This window comes from Oncorhynchus clarkii, chromosome 10 (assembly GCF_045791955.1).
Source record: "Oncorhynchus clarkii lewisi isolate Uvic-CL-2024 chromosome 10, UVic_Ocla_1.0, whole genome shotgun sequence".
Classification (NCBI taxonomy): Eukaryota; Metazoa; Chordata; class Actinopteri; order Salmoniformes; family Salmonidae; genus Oncorhynchus; species Oncorhynchus clarkii.
Genome location: NC_092156.1, coordinates 14,159,929 through 14,185,283, shown reverse-complemented (window position 1 = coordinate 14,185,283; position 25,355 = coordinate 14,159,929). Strand labels below are relative to the sequence as shown.

The window sequence follows — 25,355 nt, the reverse complement described above, 5'->3', positions numbered from 1 at the left end:
AACACAGTTCATCATATCAGGACCGCCGGCAGCGGCATACCCAGTGTGTACATACTATGGAAATGTTTGCCAAGTGATACTCTTGTTCAGATATGGTAGCGGTAGGGGGCCTTTGTAAAAATGTGTAGTTAACCAGAGCATGTGCGACTACATAATCAGTTGAAATTATTTCTCACCAGAATTATATTGTCTTTACAGTCAAAATTGTCCTATAATACAATTATCACAAAATACTTGTAATATAATGTAATGAGTAGCATGTATTCTGATATGTTTAAACTTTTAGTTGTCATTTCAACATGATGTAGTCTGCTGAAAAGCACCATGCAGAGGGACCAGAATACAGCACACACACACCATCAAAGGAATCCAAAGTGTATCCTCATGGTTAGATGTATCAACTACCTCCTCCAGGGAAATACACTAAATTACTCCATCCCCAACTCTCTGTGAACTCCAGACATGGTTTCTCCTTGAGACATATATGTCTTATTTGAGAGCAGCTGCATCCCCACAAGAAAAAAAACCTTGGACGGCTTTGATGTTGGGATCATTTGTGTGTGTAGCACTTTGTGAGTGTATTTTGTCTGCGTCCACAATGACACTTTATCCCATACATATTGCACTACAGCCTTGGGCCCTGGTCAAAAGTAGTGCACTACATAGGGAATGAAGTGGCATTGTGGACGCAGACTACATATTGGGATGCTTTTAGCTCTCCTGCCGCCCATCATCAGTCAAGCCAGCTGTGTTTTCTCTGGTTTTCCAGGCAGCAACATCTGATGTGTGGTCAGCTCGTCAATCCCTCACCTCTCGCTCAGCAGAGAACCTGTACAACATCAAAAAACCCTGTGGTCTCTAACATGCTGCCGACATCTGGCTGGTCCTGGATCAAGTGTTAGTGAAGTGAAAGTGTGGTGCATCCCAAATGGCACCCTAGACCCCATAAGTCTAGTTTTGCATAGTCACTTTACCTCTTCCGACATGTACATATTACCTCAATTACATCGACTAACCTGTGCCTCCGCACATTGACTCTGTACCGGTACCCCCTGTATATAACCTCCACATTGACACATTGACTCTGTACCGGTACCCCCTGTATATAACCTCCACATTGACACATTGACTCTGTACCGGTACCCCTTGTATATAACCTCCACATTGACACATTGACTCTGTACCGGTACCCCCTGTATATAACCTCCACATTGACACATTGACTCTGTACCGGTACCCCCTGTATATAACCTCCACATTGACACATTGACTCTGTACCGGTACCCCCTGTATATAACCTCCACATTGACACATTGACTCTGTACCGGTACCCCCTGTATATAACCTCCACATTGACACATTGACTCTGTACCGGTACCCCCTGTATATAACCTCCACATTGACACATTGACTCTGTACCGGTACCCCCTGTATATAACCTCCACATTGACACATTGACTCTGTACCGGTACCCCCTGTATATAACCTCCACATTGACACATTGACTCTGTACCGGTACCCCCTGTATATAACCTCCACATTGACACATTGACTCTGTACCGGTACCCCCTGTATATAACCTCCACATTGACACATTGACTCTGTACCGGTACCCCCTGTATATAACCTCCACATTGACACATTGACTCTGTACCGGTACCCCCTGTATATAACCTCCACATTGACACATTGACTCTGTACCGGTACCCCCTGTATATAACCTCCACATTGACACATTGACTCTGTACCGGTACCCCCTGTATATAACCTCCACATTGACACATTGACTCTGTACCGGTACCCCCTGTATATAACCTCCACATTGACACATTGACTCTGTACCGGTACCCCCTGTATATAACCTCCACATTGACACATTGACTCTGTACCGGTACCCCCTGTATATAACCTCCACATTGACACATTGACTCTGTACCGGTACCCCCTGTATATAACCTCCACATTGACACATTGACTCTGTACCGGTACCCCCTGTATATAACCTCCACATTGACACATTGACTCTGTACCGGTACCCCCTGTATATAACCTCCACATTGACACATTGACTCTGTACCGGTACCCCCTGTATATAACCTCCACATTGACACATTGACTCTGTACCGGTACCCCCTGTATATAACCTCCACATTGACACATTGACTCTGTACCGGTACCCCCTGTATATAACCTCCACATTGACACATTGACTCTGTACCGGTACCACCTGTATATAACCTCCACATTGACACATTGACTCTGTACCGGTACCCCCTGTATATAACCTCCACATTGACACATTGACTCTGTACCGGTACCCCCTGTATATAACCTCCACATTGACACATTGACTCTGTACCGGTACCCCCTGTATATAACCTCCACATTGACACATTGACTCTGTACCGGTACCCCCTGTATATAACCTCCACATTGACACATTGACTCTGTACCGGTACCCCCTGTATATAACCTCCACATTGACACATTGACTCTGTACCGGTACCCCTTGTATATAACCTCCACATTGACACATTGACTCTGTACCGGTACCCCCTGTATATAACCTCCACATTGACACATTGACTCTGTACCGGTACCCCCTGTATATAACCTCCACATTGACACATTGACTCTGTACCGGTACCCCCTGTATATAACCTCCACATTGACACATTGACTCTGTACCGGTACCCCCTGTATATAACCTCCACATTGACACATTGACTCTGTACCGGTACCCCCTGTATATAACCTCCACATTGACACATTGACTCTGTACCGGTACCCCCTGTATATAACCTCCACATTGACACATTGACTCTGTACCGGTACCCCCTGTATATAACCTCCACATTGACACATTGACTCTGTACCGGTACCCCCTGTATATAACCTCCACATTGACACATTGACTCTGTACCGGTACCCCCTGTATATAACCTCCACATTGACACATTGACTCTGTACCGGTACCCCCTGTATATAACCTCCACATTGACACATTGACTCTGTACCGGTACCCCCTGTATATAACCTCCACATTGACACATTGACTCTGTACCGGTACCCCCTGTATATAACCTCCACATTGACACATTGACTCTGTACCGGTACCCCCTGTATATAACCTCCACATTGACACATTGACTCTGTACCGGTACCCCCTGTATATAACCTCCACATTGACACATTGACTCTGTACCGGTACCCCCTGTATATAACCTCCACATTGACACATTGACTCTGTACCGGTACCCCCTGTATATAACCTCCACATTGACACATTGACTCTGTACCGGTACCCCCTGTATATAACCTCCACATTGACACATTGACTCTGTACCGGTACCCCCTGTATATAACCTCCACATTGACACATTGACTCTGTACCGGTACCCCCTGTATATAACCTCCACATTGACACATTGACTCTGTACCGGTACCCCCTGTATATAACCTCCACATTGACACATTGACTCTGTACCGGTACCCCCTGTATAAAGCCTCGCTATTGCTGTTTGAATTATTTTTTATTTTTCAATTGTTTTATGTTTAATTTTTTACTTCGGTTTATTTTTGTCAATATTTTCTTACCACTTATTTTTCTTAAAACTGCGTTGTTGGTAAAGGGTTTGTAAGTAAGCATGTGACAACTAAAATTTGATTTTTGATTTGATATTATACAGCACTGCATTTGAGAGGGGCTTTAATTCAAAAGTTGGACCAAAGAGCTCTGGTCAAAAGTAGCGCACTATATAGGGAATAGGGTGCCATTTGGGATGTGCACTGTGATGGGTGTCCCTGGGACCCAGGTTGATAGAGTGAGTGTTTTCTGGATGGAGGTGGGGAGTCATTCATACTGACTATGTGAGACTAATGTATTAGATTACGAGGAGAGTGTTCAACGACACCCATCTTCGAAATGATTAAAAACTTCTAATTTCGAACTCTGTTGGCTTCATCATTATTAAAATCATTATGAAAGCATTATCAATATGATCCTCAAAGTGCGAGGTTAGGTATTGCGATTTATGTAACACAGATGTAGAATCTTAATTTGATCACCCTGTTGCAAAATAATGTGTTGTCTGTTTGAGGTTAAAAAGGGCTTCTGAAGTTTTACAGGTTCACTTTGAAATTTCAGTCTAGATTTTCCCTTACAAAAAAATTATTAACCCCTACAAAAATGTCCATTCATTATAATCCACATAATAATTCACATTTCCTGTTGCTTCAGGATTATATTAAACTCAAATTAAGATCCTACATCTGTACCACAATTTATGCAAAAGCAGACCATAATGGGCCTGAATGTGCATAAGAATGTATGGAAATTAGATTTAAAGCACTGTTTAATGACACTTGCTATTAATGTTTCTGGGTAGGTATCTGATTTACAATGTTGCGTCAGATCAATCTGCATATATTCAGTTAAATTCTATGATAATTCCAGACACATCTGGGAACCTTCATGAATATCACTCAGCAGTGAAGTGCCACATTTGAAATTTAAATGTGACTTATACAAGAACATCTGATGGCCACTCTATGGCAGTGTATGTCAGAGGAGCTATAGCTAGCTAGTGACATAAGGTTAGTTTACCATATCTGCATAGCCCTCCGCATAGCCCTCCACATAGCTCTCCACATAGCCCTCCACACAGCCCTCCGCATAGCCCTCCGCATAGCCCTCCGCATAGCCCTCCCTCCACATAGCTCTCCACATAGCTCTCCACATAGCCCTCCACATAGCCCTCCACATAGCCCTCTGCATAGCTCTCCACATAGCTCTCCACATAGCTCTCCACATAGCTCTCCACATAGCCCTCCACATAGCCCTCCACATAGCTCTCCACATAGCCCTCCACATAGCCCTCCACATAGCTCTCCACATAGCCCTCCACATAGCCCTCCACATAGCCCTCCACATAGCCCTCCGCATAGCTCTCCACATAGCCCTCCACATAGCCCTCCACATAGCTCTCCACATAGCCCTCCACATAGCCCTCCACATAGCCCTCCACATAGCCCTCCATCATAGTCCCTCAGCGTTTACACCACAAGACTATCAGTGAAAATGGCATGAGCCCCTAAAGTAACAGGGAACAATTAAACGGGGGCGGATGTAGGAGGTGGGGGTGGCGGGCCAGGGTGGGGGTAGGTGGTGGTGGTGGGGGGGGGGGTTCAGAAAAACAATGGCCAGGTCAAAGTGTCTTTTGACTTATTAAATCATGAAGTGACTGACTGGTCTCTGGCATGTGCCGAGTCACAGCTGAGAGTTGCAGCTGTTGGAGCAGAAGGGAATGAGCGTTGTGGTGCTGAGAAGTGAGCAGAGTTGGCATCCCAACTGGCAGCCAATTCTCTATGTAGTAAACTACATTTGACCAGGGAATAGGGTGCCATTTGGGACACAACCACAGTTCCAGTGCTTTCCTTCCCAGGGCATCGACACACAAGGCAGACGTCCATGATATTTCCACCTCATGTCCCTTACTTTGCTGCATGTGTGTCTGCTGGCGGAGGGGCAGTGTTGATAAAACCCAGGCAGGTGATGCTCTGAAGGTGGCACTGTGCCAGCGATAATCTCAGTCATTTCCACCGTCCTGCATGTCATTGCGGCAATACATCATCTGTCGTAGTCAGTCACTATCGTATTAACCAAACATATGTTTTTATGTTCACCTTTTTATGTGAATGTGACCCGCTGTTATTCTTGTGGATGTGTGTGAATGGTGTAAATTCCTCATGGTAATGTCTTCTTCGCTTTAAAATCCATAACTAATCTGAAATGATAGCTCTGTATGTTCACATCTGTGTTCAGCTGTGATACTGTAGGGAGAAGAGCATGTGTGCGTCCGGAAATGACTCCTTATTCCCTATTTAGTGCACTCTGGTCATAAGTTGTACACTATATATGGAATAGGGTGCTATTTGGGACACAGGCCAATTATCCCGAGCTGACCCCCCCTACCCAGAAACACCTGTAGGTTGGCAGAGACAATTCAAAGTGTCTTTGATCTGTGGGCAGAGTATGTAATATCTCATTAGGTCAGGCCATGCTACAACTTCAATTATCTTTACTGTTCTTTAATTTAAGCCTCTAATGTTGCACATAGCTTCTCTTTGCAGATGAGAGAATCACCAATGGGACCTCACAGCAAAATTACACATCTGACAGTACATTTCATGTAAAATATGACTCTGGATACTGCCAATTAAATTGTGGCTGCATCAGCAGGTTTGGGAGCAGTCTTAAGAAGTCCTCTTCTCACTTAGTTGAACTTCTGTTCTCCTCCCTCCTGCCCCTTTTTCTCTTCTGTCATCTTACCATCTTACCAGGCAGAGATATGCCTCAGGACAGCAGACAGTCTTGGGTTATGAACAATAACCGTCTAGCACTAATGAAAGTACCAGACAAAAAAAATAAAACATGTCATCATTTGTTTTCAGTAGTTGGATATGGATGAACAATGTGTTTTCAGTAATTGGGTATGAATGAACGATGTGTTTTCAGTAGTTGGGTATGAATGAACGATGTGTTTTCAGTAGTTGGGTATGAATGAACGATGTGTTTTCAGTAGTTGGGTATGAATGAACGATGTGTTTTCAGTAGTTGGATATGAATGAACGATGTGTTTTCAGTAGTTGGATATGAATGGACAATGTGTTTTCAGTAGTTGGGTATGAATGAACGATGTGTTTTCAGTAATTGGGTATGAATGGACGATGTGTTTTCAGTAGTTGGGTATGAATGAACAATGTGGTTAACAACTACAACGTTTCACAACGTTGTGATGTAGAGTACATTTGGTATGGTATCAATTAAGGTTAAGTGCCTTGCTCAAGGGCACATCGATAGATTTTTCACCTAGTCGGCTCAGGGATTAGAACCAGCGACTTTTAGGTTACTGGCCCAATAACATAATATTCCGTATGAGCTGTTTACTGTGCGCGCTTGGCTTTGTTATTGAAGCAGCATGGTCAGACGTTCTAAAAGGATGGAAGGAATCTAAGGAACGAACGATGCGTGTCATGCTAACCCAGATGAATGTGTCGGCTCGTCATCAACGATAGAACACTATCTCGTATTATAACACGTTCTCTATCTTGAGAATACTTTTGAGAACATATGAGTGTGGACCACTGATCGATGAATGTAATATATATGAGTCCATCTACGAAGGATACAGCCGAGATTTAATCAGAAAATGTGGCTGGTAAGCTTAATACGATTACCTCTGCTTAATTAAAACATCATCAAGATGGCTGCCTTTAAATAGAAAGTCAATGCAGACTTAAAACATTTGCATTTGTAACCGTTGAGCCATTGGAGGTTGGATGTACCTGTTATTTCAGTATTACAATTGATAACAATCTCCAATTAGGAGCACATTTTTAATTCAATAACAAATCCAGTGTAATGATTTGTGGTTAGCCGGGCAAATTATTCAGCATGACATTGTTTTACAGCATAAGATATTACAAAATGTAAAACTAGACTACTTCATTTTTTTTATCTACCTCCCCTCATGTGGCCAGAGACTTTGTGGATTATTTTACTTGGCTCTAATGAATTATTAATGTGACAATTATTAATTTCTACCGCCTCCCCGTGCCCCAGATAGACTGGGTGATATTGTAGCCTTTATCCTGTGTTAGGCCTGGTAATTGGTTGTGTTTTTTAAAAGTCTTGGTTTCCCTAATGATTCATTATTTTCATTATAAGTTCAAAAGGCACAAGAGAGACGAGATAGCTCAACCGCTGAGAAGGGGATAATGTTTCTAGCTGAGTATGATGACGAGTAGGTAAAACAAAGATGGGACACAGTATGGGATGATTATGAGAATGATAATGGTTCGTAATGAAAATTCTCATTAGCTTTCTTAGAATTCTGTCACATTTTACCTATCAGAAACACATTTTGAAAAGAAGATTGTTTCTTGTGGCATGTAACCTAGTAGCCCTCTCTTAAGGACAGAGATTTCAGTATTAAAAGGTATAATGATTAGTAGGACTACTGCTGTTAATTTGCTGAGTATGAGGCCTATCCACACTGCAATGATTTCTAATAATGTCTATATCAGACTGTATTCATCTCTGCTGTTTCCCCAAGGAGTCTATTTGCTTTTATCACAGACACAGTCTATAACACTTTTGTCACGCTTTTAATTAAGTGGATCTGTCGTTGAACTCCTCTTCCCCCATGTTCTCAAATTAGTAACCTGGATGATCAGGAGGGCTGTGGGAGGGAGAGACTGTAGCTTCGGGGGGAAACAGAGCTGCTGCTGTGTGTTTCCTATTATCATCCTGACCCAAATTCTTCATTGTCTGAGCCTCCTGTTCATTTAGCCTGCATTGTCAACCCCTGGCCTAATGAAGAAGCCCTGGCCTAATGAAGAAGCCCTGGCCTAATGAAGAAGCCCTGGCCTAATGAAGAAGCCCTGGCCTAATGAAGAAGCCCTGGCCTAATGAAGAAGCCCTGAAAAAGAGGTGCAGGGGGGGGGGAAATATAAGTGAATGAATCGCATTTGCGTCCATTTAGAAGTAAATTCCGTGGACCTCTGAGACTACCCCCTCTTAAATTCGGCAGTGTGAGTGACAGGCGTTGGAGGATAGAGGCTCGACGGGTGATATTGAGGGGACAGGGAGCCAATAGGTATTTTAATGGCTTTAGACCTCTGCTTTGAAACATGTCATTCTATCTGACAACCTCCTGCTAAAAGTGTGACTCACACAGCTATGAGATTGTAATGTTGGAAATCCATCCGGCAGCTAGAATCCATATTCTGGTATAGATTCACAACATTGGGGGAAAGATAATTTTACAGCCCCACTAAAAAGTTTTACAGGCTATTCTCTGTAGGGACGAGGGTTGAAGTGGTGCATGCTTAACTGGCCAGGCCAATGATACATTTGCCTGCTCAACATTCACACTGTGGTCAGTTATATATAGGGGAGGTGGTGCGGTCTGGCTCACAAACTGTGTTCAACCAGTAGTCAATGAGACATTGTTTTTTTTCACTTCTGTTAAGATTCTTACTCCGTTGCAGACGTTTCTGACTCAGATAGTATAATGAACTTTAGCTAGGTAGGAGCCAGGCAGGGTAAACCATGCTGTATTTGTTTGTTGTTCTGTTAATTTATCCCTTCATTAGTTCTGTTCTCCGGTTAATGACTTTCCCTCACACTACCTGCTGGCAGAGAGAGGGAGGAGGTTGAGGAGCTCCATGTGTAAACCACTAATGACTTGACATCAATGTACTGCTACCAATGTAACTCACCTCCGGGCAACCAATAGCTTCTGCATGTGCAGTTTACAAAAAAGGTTGATATCTTTTCCCCTCAAATTAATGGAGACATAATCTATGACGAGGAAATACTGCTCATTAATGTAGTGCCAACATTCAGGCATTTCTTTCCCAATTAAAAGTAGGATTCTTGCGTGGCAGAAGGTGATTCATCATATCAGCCAGTAGTGAGAATGCTGTACCCTCTATAGGCCTACTGTGTCTGTGTGAGGCGAAAGAAAGATTGCACCTCCTCCCCAGGGCTGTTTGTGCAGTCAACCTATATTGCTGGTCATAAGAACAGCTTATTCTAAAATTGCCCTTGAAGGTTGCATCAGAGAGTAATGGTTTCATGGGTCAATAGCGAAGTCCATGCCACCAGCGGGAGTTGGTGTTTACTGGCAGATGTTTCTGTCTAATGGAAGCTCTGGTGGTCACTGAAAACACACATAGCACTTGGAGGTGTCTGGATTTGGTAACTACTGTATGGTCATTTCAGGAAGTGAAGAGCATGCATTTTAGAACACGATTTAACTAGGTTGAAATGTTTTTTGTGAAATGTTTTTTGTGAAATGTTTTTTTGTGAGTTGTACTTTTCTGAGAGTTGCTACCAAACATTCAAGTTAGTGTGGTTAAGCAGCACACATTATCATACTGTAATTGTTTATCTGTAAATTAGAACAACAATGATTGCATAGATCTGCAAAAGAGGAACATGTATACACAGTCATTCCCACCTTTCATAAGCACACATTTAAATTAGCTTGGTTTAAAGTTACAATAATTGTATAGTTATGGAGATTGAGACATGGAAATCAAACAGCAAACTACTTAGCCTTCGTTTGAAAAGAAATGAAACAAACCAACCTAGAGCTGAATCATAATACGAGTTACGAACATGAAGCTTGAACTATCCCGCAACAATCAAATGGGCCTCTACTTGATTGAATTGAATAAAGCCAAAATGTGTTTTAAACAAAGCATATCTATACTAATTTATTCACTCAAGTAAAGAATGGAGGCTATGACAATTACTTCCCACCATTCTCTGTATCTACCTTTCCTAAAATATATGGAAATGTGAGTCTTCTGTTATCTAAGCATCTGTAAAAAGTACACATCTACATTTTGTGAAGTGTTTTTAAACAGTACCTCACACTTTTTTTTTAAATAGCCATGTTGAAATGTATCTCATATAACTGATAATGATATTGCATTTCAGTGTCATCTTTGCACATTCAGAGCAGGAGGGTAGTTACTTAGTTGTTGAAGCTGCCACATTTACATAAGAAAAATGTCTTCTCTGTCGAGGAGTTCCAACACAAAATAGTGCAGCAGTGAAAACTCATTTTTAGAAGGCAACCAGTCAAAGATTAAATGTAAGGTAGATGAAAGATAAAACTCTGAGATGAAAGGAAGATATTGCATTTCTCTTTCTCTTTCTGACTATGGAAGTCATGAGAGAATGAAAGGGCTGTTCCTCTGAAAGGGCTGTTCCTCTGAAAGGGCTGTTCCTCTGAAAGGGCTGTTCCTCTGAAAGGGCTGTTCCTCTGAAAGGGCTGTTCCTCTGAAAGGGCTGTTCCTCTGAAAGGGCTGTTCCTCTCATACTTTCTTTCACCTTTCTTTTTTTCTTTTTTTTCTTTGACTTTTGCTATTCCACTGCATTGTAAATGAATGCAATGCTTTTCCCTAGTCAGGTATCTGCTCATACTACAGATGTAGGATCTTAATTCGATCACCCTGTTGCAGGAAAACTTTCCTACAATGCAGGAAATATAAAACGTGTAGTATATGTGAGGTGTAAAAAGGCTTCTGAAGTTTTTAATTTCCACTTTGAAATGTTCACTTACAAAAACAATTCATGGATTATAATCCACATAATAATTAACATTTCCTGTTACTGCAGGATCATTTCCCTACTGTAGAAAACTGGCTCAAATTAAGATCCTACATCTGTACATATGTACTTCAGAGACAGCAACCCATTGTCCATCAACAGCTGAAGAGTAGTTTTGGTAGTTTTAGCTGTCATTTTTAATTATACATTTATTGAAAGTATTCTAAAAGTCTTTGTCATCATAGTTCTGCTCTCAAAAGTTGAACTCTATCATCCAATTACTGTAAATGCCCCTTATATAGTTAATTGCCTCTCTCTTCCTGCTGTACAGTGATTAATTAAGTCTAAGCAACCAGGCAAAAGTTGACGAGCTCCTGTACAGTTAATTATGTATGTTTCATCTTGTTGCTATGTTTGCAGACAAATAAAACAAATTAATGATTAACACTCGTACAACTTACAGTAGCAACATTGCACACAGCACAGTTTCTGTACCTTTCTGAAGTAGTTTCTCCATCTCCCTTTCAAGCATCTGAAAGGTACATACAAGGTCACCAGTGGGACGGAGCAGGCTAATGATGGCTGTTTGTGATTGGTCTCTGGGCCTCAGTGTGGATGGGGGTCACTGAGGCTGCTGTTCCCAGCAGCTAGCCAGGTAATTTAAACCCTCTGTTCCTCTGAGGTGACAGTCTGCAGCCCTAGTTCAGCCAACAGCCAGGACAAGCCAGGAGATTACTGTAGTTTACACTGCAGGTGTGGTCAGAGAAATGTATGCTAAAAATGTCATCAACGTCCTACACTTGTACTCCTAATCTGTTAGCTGAGCGCTAGCTTCACAATTATTCTCTTTAACAATCTATTATGTCGCGACGGCAAGTGCAACTCTATTTACATGTACAGGTGGGGTTTATTTGTGGCTTTGATTGGGTTGGTGATTTGACTGGGGGGGTTGAGAAACACATTGGTAAAAGTGTAGGAGCCACAATAGAAGAGATGACTGTGAAAGTCACCTGGTTGTTTATTACACAATAATACACAATACACTGCAGGACATCATGAACACTCGTCCTAGACCATACTTTATTGTAGAGTAGAAAAGGGTGTTGTATAGTTTGATTACAGTACTTTTCTGCCCTGTTGGAAAATAGTAACAATAATGTGTCCCACTGAGCACATATGACAATTCCACGTCTATTCCAAGTTGGTTCAATGTAATTTTGTTGAAATTATGTGGAAACAACGTTGATTCAACCAGTGTGTTCCCAGTGGGGTCCCATTCTTTAACTTTTATTTTTGGATTAGTTGGAGATGTGAATCCAACCGATCATTTGTTAACTTGGTCACACATTAATAGGCTATTTATTATATTTCAAAAGGGATATTGAATTGTGTTTGGTTATTAACGCAACCAAATATCAACATTTGAAGGAGATGTATCTTCTGTTTGGATAGTTCCAACTGTACCACTGACTTAGTCTGGCTTTAATTCCAGGTAGTCTGCAAATGAATGTTGGATTTACATCTCCATCTCAACCAAAAATCTAAGTTAAAGAATAGGCCTAAATCAAATCAAAGTTTATTCGAAGTGCATTTAAAGTTTGTGTTTATTTTGTTTAGTTAAATCAGGTTAAGTTGCAACAAGGGTTGGAGCGAAAACCTACAGGAGGGTAGCTCTTCAGGAACAGGGTTGGAGAATCCTAGTATAAATAAACAAAATATCTAAAATTGTATTCCTATTTGAACTTTGCTTTGCTTTTACATGGTTAAAGCGCAGTGATAGACATTTGGATTAACAATTTAACCAAATATCTGACATTGTTTTGCCATTGGAATTTGGTTGTGCTTTTGGAAGGTTGAAAGCATAGTGATAACACATTGGAAATTCAACTAACTTTTTGCTGTCTTTTTGAGTGGGTGAATATAGGTGGTAATCTCATTGATCAACGTCTCAATCAAATATTACCTAATTATCTATGTTGAAATGACATGGTGTGCCCAGTGGGAAGTGATAGTTTTTCCACACATTTTAGATGATCCCAATTCAGGATATTCCTGTTTTATATCTCCAAAGGTGCGTTTTGATCTTGGAAGTTTAACAGGTGTGTTACTCCACAAAATAGTATATACACATATACTTTAAAACTGGGAGAATGCAGAAATAGAGAGGGAGGTGCAGCTAGCATATATAGTACCGATGTGTGGTTTGAGCACGGAAGGTTTCCATAGCAGTCCTCCTACAGTATTTCTCCTTCACTGCTTTGCCAATACCTCTCATGTTGCAACGAGTTCTCATTTAGCCTGTCCCAAGGTGCAGTAAGTCAGATAATGTTTGCCAAGCACACACACCTCCTGACTGCAGTACATATGGGGGAGACTGGATGTCTTTACTCAGCTAATCTAATGGCATCATTTGGAAATGTGAGACATGACAAAAATGTTGGGAGAACGATTGAGATTACTTCTCAATGGCTGTTAAACTACTGTCCTCAGAATCCTTGTCACTGATCTAAAAACAATATAATATGATATACTATCCCTGAGCTATCACTATAGATTAAACTGTCCAAGTTGAGAGTTGCTGGGCATCTTGCTACCCAAGATGGCATTGCTATTGGGAGTTGATTGATTTTTCAGAGCATGGTTTCATTCAAGAAACACCAATAGAAGTAAACATCTATTAGCTGGTGAAAAATGGAGAATATAGGCTTTATATGGTTGAGTTATTGGGCTAGGTACATTCTGAGGCATTCTGTCAATGGCAATACTTAATGCATGACACCATGCCACATCCACCACTTAAATAATATGAAGACTGGGATCTCAAGACGTGCTTGGAACATTGATTGTTTCTCTTATGTAGCTTGCCATTCCTTCTGGCTTGTTCTTGTAATAAACACAGATTGTTGTCACAATTGCCACAATACAAAAGCTATAGTTTTCCCTAGGCAGAGCTCTTATGGCAAACATTCCCGTTTCACTACAGTCACATTCTTCCAGATTTGTGACAGCATAGATGATGTATTTGTTGAGTTGGGTTGAAAAGAGAGATGGGGTTTTTAAGTGGTCTCTGTGTTGTTAATTTGTCTTTTGACTACATGTACTTTATTTACCCTGGCAGATTGAGACAGAAGTCAAGTTTTCTCTATTACAGTACAGTATGTGGCTGCCGTTAGAGGCTGCATCGCAGGCTACTTTAGTTGGCTTTGGGCGATAGTTATAGGCTATCCCTGTGAGAACTTATGTCTAAATTAAACGGGCAAGTATTTAATTGGCTCATGTCTCAAAGAGGGCAATGTCCATGCAACATATAACTCTCAAAGGACCCCTGACCAGGCATTGATTCACCGTCTGCATCCCAAATGGCACCTTATTCCCTATTTAGTGGATTACTTTTGACCAGGGCCCATAGAACTCTGGTCAAAAGTGGTGCACCACACAAGGACTAGGATGCTATTTGGGACGAAGACGATGACTTCCGACCTGATGTCGCTCAAGTGGAGTGAGGAAAGTATCTATCTATCTATCATCTCCATAATTACCCAAGAGGGAAGTCAATCTTTCTGCGTTAGCAGGACACAGACGGCATGGCGATAAATAACCCAATCATCTCAGCCCATGGAGGTCAAGCTATCATAAATCAAACAGGAGCACTACTCACGCCCTTGAGGCATTGTAGTAAGGTTCCATCGGCTGATGTATTAGAATATGCTTTCACTCTTTTGTGTCTGATACTTCCGAATCAGAACAGATACAAGGAGGCCTTCAGACACCTACTCTTTCAATTGAATGATATTATTTTTGTCATTTTTAATAGCTCGATTAGATACTCTCTTCTTTTGTTCAGTGTATCTGCGCTATATATTCTAATTTATCCTTGTAAATGTAATTGACCAGTTCACACATTGTCCCTGTCGCAGCATGGTGGCTAGTTTCTTGTTCTTCCTCTTCCTGACATTAGAAAAAGGGAGCTCTGAGGTTGTTCTCGGTTGAACAGCAGAATTGCACTGGGTGTTGTCTCCTGGACATTGACATCAGGTTCGGATCGCTCACTTAAGCAGCTAACATTTCAACCAGGCAGTAAAGTGAATTTCAGCCCCAAGTACAGTACAACTTCAGCGACAGGAGGATATACTGTAAGATAGTCTGAATCCTTAGCTGCTGGGTTCAGCAGAATGAGAAATACTTATTGCTAGGACAGGCAGAGGACATCACTGAGCATCACGGGGGAAAATAAGGACATTCATCTCAACAAATGGATAAAGAAAACAATGTAAATCGCTGGTTTGCAGTCCTTGATTTTCATTTCCTTTGAAAGCAGCGATGATGACTGAATATGTGATGATCCCTGGTGTCTGTTCCGTGGCACATTCCATCCCCCCAGAAGGAATAACGTTGAACAGGGATTTAGCCGAGACCTTGACATGATTGCCTCTTGCATGCCGTGGACCACTGCAGATGGCCCGGTTGTCTGTGAAAGGTCATGAGATCTATTCCCCGAAAAAGGCGAGGAGATAATTGAGGATCCTGGATTAATGGCGTGTCATAACAACTTATCCCGTATCACCATTGACCTTTCTCCTCACACCGCCACCTTGATAGATGTATTTCATTACCGGATTTGAAAACTTGAAAATAGAATCCCTCCCCATCTTCCTGGCAGGTTCATCAGTGATTGATCAGCCACTGAATGCAGGAGAAGAGAAAGGGCTGGTGCATTGAAATGACCCCATGTCATGCTAATGGATAGCACCAGAGCAGTGCCAGCGGCGGGTCTTTTCAACGGCACAAGTTTCGCTCAAACAGACAATACAGGGTAGGCAAAATAGTGCCCGTAAAGGTCTGGTTTGTTGGGGTCGGTCATGTCCTGAAGAAGAAAGGAACATAATTTAGTCATCAGGCCTCTGTGTGTCACCAAAAAGCAATGTAGGAGACATTTCTTCTTTCTAGAGCCTTAAAGCGGCAATTGGTAGTTGCTGGTAAAACGCTGCCGGATAAGGCTGGAGAATTGTAATCGCTCTCAAATTCATAGACAGAACAATGGATGCAAGGACTGACCATCAATGATATAAAAAGTAGTTTTAACCATGTTTTGAGGATATATAGTGTTTGTTTACAAACATTGAAGTAAAGCAAGCTTATATTTTAGGTTCTGATAGGATACGACAGTTAAACTAAGCTCATGAGGCATTTATAAGTTATAATCTTCAAGAATCATATCATTAATCTAAGTCCAAAAATGGATGTAGCAACTGCTGATTGTCCCTTTAACAGAACTCTGGATGAGCTTGTAGGAGTGACAGGAAGGTTAACAGATATGATGTTGGGGAATCAGTACTGCTGTGGGGGAACCAGGGGGCCTGCAGGCTGGACGCTCTAGACGTCATTAATTGATGTTGAAGTCTACTTAAGCAATAAGGCCAGAGGGGGTTTGGTATATGGCAATATACCACGGCTAAGAGCTGTTCTTAGACAACGTTGGAGTGCCTTGACACAACCCTTAGCCATGGTATACTGGCCATGAATCACAAACCCCTGAGGTGCCTTATTGCTATTATTAACTGATTACAAACGTAATTAGAGCAGTAAGAATAAATGTTTTGTCATACCCGTGGTATATGGTCTGATATACCACAGATGTCAGCCAATCAGCATTCAGGGCTCGAACCACCCAGTTTATAATCTGAATTAGGCATTGCAATCCATCTCTTGTCCTCGCCGGAAAGGGTATGGCTCTTTGCAGCGATCAGAGGACATTTTCGAATGACTTCATATCAATGAGCTTTTAATATTTTGTGCGCTCATCACTTGGCAGAGATGCACAGGCACCTCTCCAACCTCCTGTCAACTATCACAGGCAGCTGAGTTGGAGAAGGGAAGGACTAAGTTGATGGAGGGAAGAGGAGGGAAGGGGGAGCCGAGCGATGCTCTCCATTCATATTAAGTCCTAAAGAGGCACGCAGTGGGTGGCCTGTGTTTGCATAACTTTAAGTAAGGAATAAACACACTCTCAGCCTCACTTGATTAATCTTGGCTCCTCCATTCCTCTGTACATATTCATCAGGGGGCTAGGAAACAAACCAGGCAGGATTTGATGCTGAGTTTGAAACATGGGTGTTAATCCCTCAGCAAGTGAAATAGGACAAAACCATCCAAAGTATCTCAACGAGACTGTTTACCTTTTTTTTCATGTGGATTGGAAGATTAAATATAATTAACTGGACCCCCTGCAAACATATTATGCAAGCAGATACACAGGCACACTGCAGCTCGTACAGAAGCAAGCTTACACACACACACACACACACACACACACACACACACACACACACACACACACACACACACACACACACACACACACACACACACACACACACACACACACACACATTTAATACACTCACTCTTACACACTTAACCATCCTCCAAAGTCAATTAGTCTTGCATCAGTAAGGTCATTGTAACCTAATGAGGTTAATTGAAAGTCTGTGTTGTGTTTTTATAGGGGACACGTGCACCATGGCAGAGTACAACAAGCTGAAGAGTATGCTGCTGGATATGCAGCCTAAAGGCCTAACCGGCGGGGACAGGAACACGTTGAGAGACATGGACCAGAAGAGAGCCCTGGTGGACACCATGTTTAAGTACCTGGACGTGGACCGGGACGACCGTCTGGGCAGTGACGAGTTGGCACAGGTGTGTACTTCTCAGAGAATTAGATTACGGTGGGCATAATCATCAGGGCCACACTGACTGGTGTTTTTGGATGAATCTCCACCCATGGGTGATTAGTACTTCTACTATTCCCTACTTTTGACCAGGGCCCAATGGGACCAGTTCAGCCTACTTAATGAAACAAAACGTAGTTAGAGTTGGTTAATTACCTTTCTTTGAGAAAGGTTAGGGTGAACCTCTTGTTCTCTCTCAACACAATGCTATCGTTCAAAATTCATTACAAAATGATAATGGTATAATTAAAATTGTGACCTGTGGAAATGTTTTAGACCAATGAGTAGGTTATCTGTAGGTGATCATAGCCTATTCAGAAAGTATTCAGACCACTTCACTTTTTACACATTTTGTTATGTTACAGCTTTATTCTAAAATGTATTCAATTCTTTTTTTCTCTCACCAATCTGCACACAACACCCCATAATTACATAGCAAAAACATATTTATAGACATTTTTGCTAATTTATTAAAAATACAAAACCGAAATATCACATTTACATAAGTATTTAGACCCTTTACTCAGTACTTTGTTGAAACACCTTTGGCAGCGATTACACCCTAGATTTTTCTTGAGTATGACACTACAAGCTTGGCACACCTACAGTATATTTGGGGAATTTATCCCATTCTTCTCTGCAGATCCTCTCAAGCTCTGTCAGGTTGGATGGGGAGCGTCGCTGCACATTTTCAGGTTTCTCCAAAAATGTTAGATCAGGTTCAAGTCAGGGCTCTGGGCCACTCAAGGACATTCAGAGACGTGTCCCGAAGACACTCAAGTGTCCCGAAGCCACTCCTGCGTTGTCTTGGCTGTGTGCTTAGGGTCATTGTCCTGTTGGAAGATTAACCTTTGCCCCAGTCTGAGGTCCTGAGCACTCTGGAGCAGGTCTTCATCAAGGATCTCTCTGAACTTTGCTCCGTTCATCTTTCCCTTGATCCTGACTAGTCTCCCAGTCCCTGGCGCTGAAAAACATCCCCACAGCATGACGCTGCCACCACCATGCTTCACCATAGGGTTGGTGCCAGGTTTCATCCAGATGTGACGCTTGGCATTCAGTCCAAAGAGTTCAATATTGGTTTCATCAGACCAGAGAATCTCACTTCTCATGGTCTAAGATTTCTTTAGGTGCCTTTTAGCAACCTCCAAGTGGGCTGTCATGTGCCTTTTACTGATTACTGGCTTCCGTCTGGCCACTCTACTATAAAGGCCTGATTGGTGGAGTGCTGCAGAGATGGTTGGCCTTCCGGAAGGTTCTCCCATCTCAACAGAGGAACTCTATAGGTGTGTCAGAGAGCCCCGACCAAGTCCCTTCTCCCCCAATTTCTCAGTTATTGGTTCCAAACCTCTTCCATTTAAGAATGATGGAGGCCACTGTGTTCTTGGGGACTTTCAATGCTGGAATTTTTTTTTGGTACCCTTCCCCAGATCTGTGCCTCGACACAATCCTGTCTCGGAACTCTACGGACAATTCCTTCAACCTCATTGCTTTGTTTTGCTCTGACATGCACTCTCAACAATGGGATCTTATATAGACAGGTGTGTGCCTTTCCAAATCATGTCAAATCAATGGAATTTACCAAAGGTGGACTCTATCAAGTTATAGAAATATCTCAAGGATGATCAATTGAAACAGGATGCACCTGAGCTCAATTTTGAGTCTCATAGCAAAGGGTCTGAATACTTATGTAAATAAGGTATTTCTGTTTTTTTATATTTAATACATTTGCAAACATTTCTAAAAACCTGTTTTCGCTTAGTCATTATAAGGTATTGATATAAGGTAGATTGATGAGAGAAAATGTTTTTTTAATCATTTTTGTAATAAGGCTATAACGTAACAAAATGTGAAAACTGTCAAGGTGTCACGTCTAATCAAGGTGGGTGGAATCAGGCGCAGAGAGCAGATAGCGATATAAAGTTTATTCTCCAGTGAACAAAACAAACACGGTCAACCCAAACACACACAGGGTGAAATATCCAACACAGGATAACAGACTAACCGGAGAATAAGAAACACAAAAACACCGATAGACGAAATGAATGACAACATAAACAATCCCGCACAAAACAAGGGTGGGACAACCTACATTATATACAGACACTAATTAACTAAACAACACACAGGTGCAGCCAATCAGACAAAACCAACAGATACACGAAAAGGGATCGGTAGTGGCTAGTAGGACGGTGACGACGACCGCCGAGCACCGCCCGAACGGGCAGGAGAGCCAACCTCGGCGGAAGTCGTGACACAAGGGGTCTGAATACTTTTCAAATGCACTGTATATACTATATTGAACAAAACGGAAAAGCTTAGAATAACAACTTTGCTTTAACATGTGGGTAAGCAACTGCTAATTATAAAATTGAATTGGAAAATTAGGATAGTTTTATTAAATGTGTGACTTTCTATACTAAAGCGATGTGTAGGTTTGTGATCTATTTAAAAAATCACTTTATGTCCCATTAAACAAAAAAAAAGAGTGCCTGCCTCACAATTGGCACCCTATTCCCTATATAATAGTGCAATACTTTTGATCTATGTAGGGAACAGAGTGCCATTTGGGACACATTCTTGGCACTTTTATACTTTGAGGAGACAGGATCGACGTGGAATACATTAAGAACTGTTTCTCGCATCTCAGCATTTTTAAAGATCTGATTGAAGATCTGATCAAATCATGGTTGGCAGTTATTAATCTTGACACATAGCCAAGAGACATTTCAATTTTTAACATTTATAAATTCTGTTTTAGGAAGATATCCATCCAAGATCAGAGAAATGAAAGAAATAAAAAGAAATGTCACTAAATGTCATCATCAGTTCTCTCAGTGTGTAAAGCAGTATTTCACTTGCTCACACAGGTTCTTCCTCCCTCTATAGATGGTACAGAATGGGGCCAGATTTAAGACTCACCAAGTGCATAGTTTGCACCTGTTCTTTTCCCAAAGGAATTAAACATAGAACAAGGCTAACATAAAGGTTAAGAGAAGAAGGAAGACCGCTAAGGGAATAAAGGAAGACAGTTGTTATATGCGACTTGGTCCCATGGTTTATATCCAGAACTAGAATGTGAATCATGGAATATAATCATTGTAATACAGTCTATGGTTTCCATCCTCCTGTCCAGATCTCTATGAAGGAGCACCTGGAGGACAGTCTGCTGGAGTGTACCATGCAGGACCTGCTCCGCTACGATGATTACAACAACGACGGACACCTCACTCTGAACGAGTTCTACACTGCTTTTCGTAAGTCCAGCTTTAAATCCACTTCTCTCTCCCTCTCAATCTATCTCTATCTCGCTCTCTTTCTCTCTCTTTCTCTTTTCCCCTCTCTCAGGCCACCTCATCAGGATAAGACCGGATCAGACCAGATAAACCTGGCTCAGGCTACGCAACAATCTGGCAATCCTCTGCCTTGTTCGCCAAGCCAGGTCTCATTATTGGCCTCTGAGCTGTGCTGAGCTGTGGCTGAGAGCACCTGGTCATCAGGACTAATAAAGCCTAATCACACAGACAATAATGGCAGTTTGGATTTGGGCTGGAACAGAGGATGACAAAACCACCCTATGACTGGAGTTGCGTTACCTCTGAGAGGCCATCTCTACACCACCTAACATCTCTCCCCCATACATTTCAGCCAGTATGATTAGAAACCAGATATGCGATCCGAGCCCCAAAAAGGATAGCCCAGACCGAAAAGGACGGTCCACCCAATTGGACAAAGCCGATAAACAGGCTGTTAGCAGTAGATGGTGTGGGACAATTTTGAAGGCTTTCGCAAAAAACACAGGTCCATTAAGCCTCAACAGTCATTAACCATACAGTAGTAATAATTGGGTTTTAGTGTAATCATTGTTGTCATTATACCGTTACTTTGCTTTCAGCCTCCAGATGGGCTGTGAGCATGGCTGGCGGTGGGTCTGTTTGGAGGAGGGTATAACTGATGTCTAACAGGGGGATGAAGGAGAGGGTTGGGACTAATAAAACATGTCATTGATCAGACATTGTTCAAGGCTGATGTGTTATGTGTGACTAAAACAAGGAGTGGGTATATTTATTAAGAAGAGGCTCATCTTGTGTTATGGTTTATATTCTATGGTTGGATATTCCTGCGATGAGTTGTTCTCCCTTGTGAAAGGGAAATTAAGTTGAGATGCTAGGTTAGCTCAGGTGTTTCCACACAAGCTCTCCCTGTGTATGCCATGCTTGGTAGATATACTGGACAACGACATTCACTGGTAAGATGCTGTTGTGTAGGGAGAGGGTTCTGTTCCATAGCAGGCAGACAAATTTTATTCCAAAGTTGGAGTTCACTTTGGCTTTAGAAACTCCTCTGAGGAAGTGATTGTATTTGGCTTTAGAAACCCCAATTAGGAAGTGATGTTATCTGGCTTTAGAAACACAAATCAGGAAGTGATGGTATCTGGCTTTAGAAACCCCCCTCAGGAAGTGATGGTTTCTGGCTTTAGAAACCCCCCCCCCTCAGCAAGTGAGGGTATTTTGCTTTAGAAACACCCCTCAGCAAGTGATGGTATTTAACTTTAGAAACCCACCTCAAGAACTGATGGTATTTGGCTTTAGAAACCCCCCTCAGGAAGTCATGGTATTTGGATTTAGAAACCCCCCTCAGGAAGTGATGGTATCTGGCTTTAGAAACCCCCCTCAAGAAGTGATGGTATTTGCATTGATCTACTTTGTCTACTTAGGCATCTGACAGTTCAGCATAGCATTGTTGTTTATTTTCTTCTGTTTCCAGCATCCTGTTGCTTTAGTCTTTGCTCTGGTCTGTCAGGAGGGTTGTGAATAAATGTCCAATTCCCTTCGTGATATAACTGTACATTTATAATCACAGACCATTTTTCAGTCAGAAAAATATCTGCTTGAATTTTGGCCCAATGAGTATTTAACAAATAGTAGCATTCATCAAATCAAATCAAATTTACTTATATAGCCCTTCGTACACCAGCTGATATCTCAAAGTGCTGTACAGAAACCCAGCCTAAAACCCCAAACAGCAAGCAATGCAGGTGTCGAAGCACGTTGGCTTGGAAAAACTCCCTAGAAAGGCCAAAACATAGGAAGAAACTTAGAGAGGAACCAGGCTATGAGGGGTGGCCAGTCCTCTTCAGGCTGTGCCGGGTGGAGATTATAACAGAACATGGCCAAGATGTTCAAATGTTCATAAATGACCAGCATGGTCAAATAATAGGTCTGGGACAGGTAGCACGTCAGGTGAACAGGTCAGGATTCCATAGCCGCAGGCAGAACAGTTGAAACTGGAACAACAGCACGGCCAAGTGGACTGGGGACAGCAAGGAGTCATCATGCCAGGTAGTCCTGAGGCATGGTCCAAGGGCTCAGGTCCTCCGAGATAGAGAAAGAAAGAGAGAAAGAAAGAGAGAGAATTCACACAGGACACCGGATAAGACAGGAGCATACTTAAATTCACACAGGACACCTGTAGCATAAATACTGGAGGCTGAGACAGGAGGGGTCAGGAGACACTGTGGCCCCATCCGATGATACCCCCGGACAGGGCCAAACAGGAAGGATATAACCCCACCAACTTTGCCAAAGCACAGCCCCCATACCACTAGAGGGATATCTTCAACCACAAACTTTCCATCCTGAGACAAGGCCGAGTATAGCCCAGAAAGATCTCCGCCACGGCACAACCCAAGGGGGGGCGCCAACCCAGACAGGAAGATCACATCAATTACTCAACCCACTCAAGTGACGCACCCCTCCTAGGGACGGCATGAAAGAGCACCAGTAGGCCAGTGACTCAGCCCCTGTAATAGGGTTAGAGGCAGAGAATCCCAGTGGAAAGACGGGAACCGGCCAGGCAGAGACAGCAAGGGCGGTTCATTGCTCCAGAACCTTTCCGTTCACCTTCACACTCCTGGGCCAGACTACACTCAATCATATGACCCAATGAAGAGATGAGTCTTCAGTAAAGACTTAAAGGTTGAGACCGAGTTTGCGTCTCTCACAATGGGTAGGCAGACCATTCCATAAAAATGCCCTGCCTCCAGCTGTTTGCTTAGAAATTCTAGGGACAATTAGGAGGCCTGCGTCTTGTGACCGTAGCGTATGTGTAGGTATGTACGGCAGGACCAAATCAGAGAGATAGGTAGGAGCAAGCCCATGTAATGCTTTGTCGGTTAGCAGTAAAACCTTGAAATCTGCCCTTGCCTTGACAGGAAGCCAGTGTAGGGAGGCTAGCACTGGAGTATTATGATCACATTTTTTGGTTCTAGTCAGGATTCTAGCAGCCGTATTTAGCACTAATTGAAGTTTATTTAGTGCTTTATCCAGGTAGCCGGAAAGTAGAGCATTGTTCTGCATAATATTTGGACAGAAGGTTTATGATTTTTGCAATGTTACGTAGATGGGAAAAAGCTGTCCTTGAAACAGTCTTGATGTGTTCGTCAAAAGAGAGATCAGGGTCCAGGGTAACGCTGAGGTCCTTCACAGTTTTATTTGAGACGACTGTACAACCATTAAGATTAATTGTCAGATTCAACAGAAGATCTCTTTGTTTCTTGGGACCTAGAACAAGCATCTCTGTTTGTCCGAGTTTAAAAGTAGAAAGTTTGCAGCCATCCACTTCCTTATGTCTGAAACACAGGTTTCTAGCGAGGGCAATTTTGGGGCTTCACCATGTTTCATTGAAATGTACAGCTGTGTGTCATCCGCATAGCAGTGAAAGTTAACATTATGTTTTCGAATGACAAGAGGTAAAATATATAGTGAAAACAAGAGTGGTCCTAAAACGGAACCTTGAGGAACACCGACATTTACAGTTGATTTGTCAGAGGACAAACCATTCACAGAGACAAACTGACATCTTCCCAACAGATAAGATCTAAACCAGGCCAGAACTTGTCCGTGTTGACCAATCTCTCCAAAAGAATGTGGTGATCGATGGTATCAAAAGCAGCACTAAGGTCTAGAAGCAAGTGGACAGATGCAGAGCCTCGGTCTGATGCCATTAAAAGGTCATTTACCACCTTCACAAGTGCAGTCTCAGTGCTATGATGGGAGTCTAAAACCCGACTGAAGCATTTCGTATACATTGTTTGTCTTCAGGAAGGCAGTGAGTTCATAAATGATGGAAAGTTTGAGAGCTTGTCTCAGCCAAAAGAAGAAGAGACCTCTTGTTCTTTACAAATCAGAATAAGTGATGGTCGTCGAATAGCCGCAGTGCCTGTGGTGGAGCTGAGATAAATGTACACTGACTCTTACACACTGTATGTGCGTACAGTATTTCTCTATTGTGGGTGGTTATATTTGTCCTATTTCACACTTGTATTAATTAGATGTTTTTTTTGCATATCCCAACTCCTCCTGAGACTTCGTCGGAGAGTGGGGTCACGGCCGGAGAAGAGAACGGAGTAGAGGAAAGGAGAGGAGAGGAAGAACGATGCAACGAGGGAGGAGAGGGAATGCTGGAGTTAGAGGCATTGTGCTCAAAGCTCAGGAAAAGCG

At 42.3% G+C, this 25,355-nt stretch overlaps 1 protein-coding gene across 1 annotated transcript in view; it reads left to right on the top strand.

Moving 5' to 3' along the window:
* Positions 1 to 25,355, top strand: part of LOC139419443 (follistatin-related protein 4-like) — a 232,967-nt gene that overhangs the window by 142,494 nt on the left and 65,118 nt on the right. Inside the window, exons 5-6 of the mRNA XM_071169392.1 lie at positions 17,634 to 17,824; positions 20,990 to 21,110. Of these exons, the coding sequence (XP_071025493.1) occupies positions 17,634 to 17,824; positions 20,990 to 21,110 (312 nt within the window). The remainder of the gene's footprint in view (positions 1 to 17,633; positions 17,825 to 20,989; positions 21,111 to 25,355) is intronic.